Source organism: Cibotium barometz, chromosome 25 (genome assembly GCF_041138505.1).
Source record: "Cibotium barometz isolate CiBa-2024 chromosome 25, ASM4113850v1, whole genome shotgun sequence".
In the NCBI taxonomy this organism is placed as follows: Eukaryota; Viridiplantae; Streptophyta; class Polypodiopsida; order Cyatheales; family Cibotiaceae; genus Cibotium; species Cibotium barometz.
This window is the reverse complement of record NC_141070.1, coordinates 7120908-7125691: the sequence shown is the minus strand read 5'-3', so window position 1 is coordinate 7125691 and position 4784 is coordinate 7120908. Positions and strand designations below refer to the sequence as shown.

At 44.4% G+C, this 4784-nt stretch overlaps 1 protein-coding gene across 2 annotated transcripts; it reads right to left on the bottom strand.

The window, feature by feature from the left end:
• Positions 1 to 1266: 1266 nt before the first annotated feature.
• LOC147624201 (uncharacterized) lies at positions 1267 to 3628 on the bottom strand. 2 transcript variants are annotated; one of them, XM_086819146.1, is made up of 3 exons: positions 3089 to 3628; positions 1816 to 2331; positions 1267 to 1412 (listed from the first exon to the last, which is right to left on the bottom strand). In XM_086819146.1, the coding sequence occupies exons 1-3, from the start codon at positions 3503 to 3505 to the stop codon at positions 1374 to 1376; spliced, it is 972 nt and encodes a 323-aa protein (XP_086675272.1). In that variant the 5' UTR covers positions 3506 to 3628; the 3' UTR covers positions 1267 to 1373. The 2 variants fall into 2 exon arrangements, with proteins under 2 accessions (XP_086675272.1, XP_086675270.1); XM_086819144.1 differs by lacking the exon at positions 1267 to 1412 and having other exon boundaries at positions 1524 to 2331.
• Positions 3629 to 4784: the final 1156 nt, after the last annotated feature.

The window sequence follows — 4784 nt, the reverse complement described above, 5'->3', positions numbered from 1 at the left end:
CCCCTCCCCTCTCCAAGTGGTGGCATGTGTGTGTTGTTCTATCTAATTCTAGCCAAACTTTTAAAAGATGTTGATGTCACACACGTGTAGGTACAAGTTGACGTGGAGCAATCGACAAGAACGGGCGCGACAAAATCCCCATACGGTCAAGAACGATACACACGGGAAAACAATGGGGGTTGCCTGAGCACCAAAAACAATGAGAACGGTGAAAAATACAAAAACCAATACAGGAAGAATATAAAGCAAGATGCTTGAAGGCATGGGAGTACCTGTTGGCAACTTCTCAAAGATCAAGTCAAGGCAACGTTGGCAAAAGCAAAATACAATGGACAAAAGCACACAACATAGGTACGTGCACTACTGGTTACACGAGGGAGTTTTCCCGCAGTTGGACCAAAAAGGGGTTTCCTCACAAGTTGGAACCCAACGTTGTCCGCAGGTTTGAACGGGTGGAGGACCTTGGTACTCTCGGCATTTTTTTCTACGAAGTCAATGCAATTTCAAGAAACAGATTCCGTGATCGAGCATACCCCAATAATCCAAGTTCATTAGATTTCATCCTCTAAGGTCACTCTAGTGAAAGATGAGGTGAATTTTTGCAATATTTCCCAATTCAACACTTCTAGTAGAATAGAATTAGAAGAAGAGCCACAAGATGTGGAGGCTAGAGCAAATGCCTACACGTTGACCACAGGAAGAAAGAGGTTGCCTCTGGTTTGTCAATTTTGACAATCAAAGCTTGAGCTGCATGTTCAAGTTATAACAAAGTTGGAATTCCACTAGTTTTGTGATGATTGGGATATCGTGGGTCCTTTGACATCACATAGTTGCAACTTGCATATTCCAGTTCTAACAGGAGAATAAAGGAAGGACGCAAGTGGGGGAGTGGATGATCCTGATGGACCTGGAGCACAGGTGCATCATGTTACCCAATCAATGCTCCAAGTTAAGCAGGAGGGATATGAGTGCCTACCCTAATTAGGTGCCACGTAGGCTTCTCCACTTTGGGCAGAAATTACGGCTGTAAATCAACTCACACAGGGGTCAACATGTGGATGGCCCAGCCAGTTAGCGTAGTTGTGCCTATAAATAGGAAGCTTAAGGTCAAACAATACTTTGCAACACACTAGATAGTAGAGAAGTCGATTAGTCATTAGCATGTACTAGAAGTTATTGCACAACATTCAAGTGTGCAAATCTACTTCTCATCTTGACTATCATTGTAAATATATATAATGATTTTTTCAATTAATGCATATACAATAGATAGCGTTGAAACGCAAGTCTCTGTCTCATCTGTGTGTTTCAGTTTGTGCCGCTGATTTGCATTAATTAGCATTAAGGGCAGCACTAACCAAGCAGGCTTCTGCTTAGCATGTAACTACTCCTGACACTTTAGCCGAAAACTCCTACAAAAACCAACGGTTTAAGCCTATTAATGATCAATCGAAACCAACAAAATCCTCTTCTTCAGTCATAATGCTAGAAGCTTTAAGAACCACATGCCAATTAAGCATGGCTTTAATTTCTAATAGACACAGATTACACTGCTTTTCAAATTCATTATTTACTACGATGCATATCAAGTACAACACAGACACTTAATTTAAATTATCTTGAAGAATCAGTGGAAAGTGAGAGATCGTCCGGGGAGAGCTCGAGGCGAGGTCTCTTTTTGCTAGAAGAAGGCAGTAGGCCACAGTCAAGAATGATGGGGTTGGAGCACCTGGGACAAGTTGGATTGCTCTTTTTCAGCAAAACATACATCAAGCACTTGGAGCAAACTGCAGTTGCCATGGTGGATTCCCTCACCATCTCTTGGATGCTGGTGGGCTTCTCACTACTGTTTCCAAGCTGCTGCCACTTCCACTGTTGGACTGTGCTTTGAGAAGAAATACCTGAAGTGGCCAGTTTATAGGTTACAGGATTTAAACCTCGTGAGGAGGTGAGATCTGGTGCTTCACTGGTTGAGCTGCTTCTCTTCTCGCTTGTCAACCTCAGATCTAAATCCAAGCACAGAGGCTCTCTGTCTGGCGAGCTAGGATTGTCTTCTTCACCACTACCAAGCTTTGTAGTTAAATCAATAAAGCTCTTGCTGCTGTTCGCTGCTTCTGGCTGTAATGGCAATGTTTTTCTCCCTTGCACCCATCTAAGAGACCAGTCCTGCCTCTGCTCATCAATATGAAGAGAAGCTTCTGACACTCTGCTGGTTCCTGTGCAGCCTTGTTTCCAATCCTTGCGTTGGGTGAAATGAGGTCGAACTTGGGTCTGTAAAGCCCCTGAAGCATTCATATTGGCATCGCACTTCTTGATGAAAACTTCACCAGACTGCCAACACATTCAGTGCAAAATGAAGTCAGCCAAAGACAGACATGGAGAGAGAGGCCCTTGCCCCTGATTCAAGCATACACTGTATGTGCAAAGTAATGAAACACTCTATGTTAAAGTTTCTGTGCATACAGACAGGAAATATTACTTTTATGAAGCTTGATATATATACATGGATAAAGACATTTTTGCATTCAATGCACAGATGAAGCATGGACTGGTGTAGGGTTTCTGCACATTTTAAACCAAGTTTAGGTGAATTTCTCTCCCGGAACTGAGCAGCTAGTCTAGCCAGCATCTTTCACAGAAAATGGCCATAAACTCTTCACGATTGTGGCACAATGAGGATGAAGGTTTCCATAGCATGATGACAAAACGTCAAGCTGACTGTAGAGACGAGGCTATGAATTGCATACATGGTGACAAAAAACGCAACAAAGCAGAAGCTAGTGTAACTGCAGCATGATGAGGCCAGGGTTTCCAGTGGCATAATGTGTCTAGAATTTCCATACAGGGGAAACATGGACACCATAATAAGGGCCTGATGCAACTGGGGTTTGCGTACATTTCAAGCAGTCCAGCGAGATCTTGTGAGCTTACCTGAGAGTGCATCTTTCTTACAGATTGTACGGCTAGACATGGAACATGGAAAGGATGATCAGAGCATGATTTGATTAGGGTTTTCGTGCATTCATTTTTCAAGCAGAGCAGAGAGATTTTAGGAGCTGAACTCTACTAAGAGAACGTATGGCCGTACCTTGAGATCCAGGCACCTTTCCCAGCCAGAGGGGAGGGGTTTGTTGATGCCGAGATCGAAAAGGGCACCCAAGTCGCGTACAGAGCCGCGGCTACTACTAGGGGCGATCGCTGCGCTGGCCACGGCCGGGGCGGTGTTGACAGTGGTGGCGCCGCTGCTGCTGCTGGAGGAGGTGGAGGCCGCAACAGAGCCCATCATGAGCTGTTGGAGACGAGATGGGTCGACGCCCCAGGGCGAGTCGGAGGGGAAGGCGCTGGCCGCTGGCGGCAAGAATTGAAGCTCTAATGGCTTGCTGCCATTGCTGCTGCCGCCGGTGTTGTTGCTGCTGCTGTTGGTGGTGGTGGTGGTGGTAGAGGGCTTTCCTGGCCATGCCCAATCGACGGGATTGGGCGGGTTGGGCGTCGCAGCGGCAGTCATTAGGGAGAGGGCAAGTAAACGAGAAGCAAAACAGACCAGCAGGAATGTGAAGGGGTTTGTTCGCCTTTAGGCAGGCTGGAGCTTCACTGGCCTTGACTCTTGAAAGTTGAGGGGCATAATTTCAGTGAGAAAATATGTAATAAATAAATACTAACAGCGAGAAAAAGGCCAAATATATTTGTAGTTAATATTAATGTTGTTGGCCTAGGAAAGGGGGGTCAATCATAAATGAAGGCATGCAAGCCATTGCAAGGATTGAATGCCACAGCGCGAGACGCATTCATTGCTTTGATGATGCCCCCACACGCACACCTCGTATGAGTCGTATCGTTATTTTTTAATAATTAGCCCCTTCCCTCTCCAACTTCCCGTTGAATCTCCCCCTTCATTAAATGCAACCCCTTGTCAATGCTTTTCCTTTACTTTTTCATTGGTTTCATCTTGTGACTTCTTTACTTTGTTTTTGAAGTTAAAGTACGTGTGACCCTCGGGTGTGCTAGAAAAAAGTTTGCACCCAAATGGTGAAAAACCTTCATCTCTAGAGCTATTCCCGCGTATGCCACCGATTGCCGCGCGAGCGAGCAAGTGGCCTTGATTTGGGCAGGTTGGATGTGCATGTGGCTCACAACAACTGGGCCATTGTTGGCCTACGCGAGATCAAATCCTCTACTGGTACAAGAAATCTCTTATAGTTTTAGACTAATTTGAAAGCATTTATAATTAGAACCTCCTAAAATGTAGGATTTTTGAAACGTTTTATTGTAGAATTTGCAAATTTAAGAGTTTTAAAATACACCAATCCCTAGTTTTTTTGCAAGCTGTAATCTAGTTTCCACCTCAAGAAACGTGGCCTTTAAGCTTTCAATGCCTTACCCTCACAATTTTGCAAACTACCATTCCATGATTCATCCACTCACGGGCCCTCTCTCCTATCTTCCAACAAGTTCCAAAATAATTTGTATTGCCTTTTCTTATCTCTCCAAGCACAACTTACAGTAAAAGTATACCATGTACTTTTGATGCCTTTATCATTGCTCTTTTCCTTGGGTTTGCTTAGGTGGCTTCCAAAGATACTAAAACTTTGTGTGGAATTCACTTTGGCACATAGACTTTTGATGCCTTTATCATTGCCCCTTTTTTCTGGGTTGCTTTTGCTCCCTTCCCCATTGAAAGGGGTAGGGGGGTCTATTTTTGAAGGTGGAACCCAAAGCTACTAGACTTTGCGTGGAATTCACTTTGACACATAGATTATCAACTACCTCATGTTGAGTAAAACCTC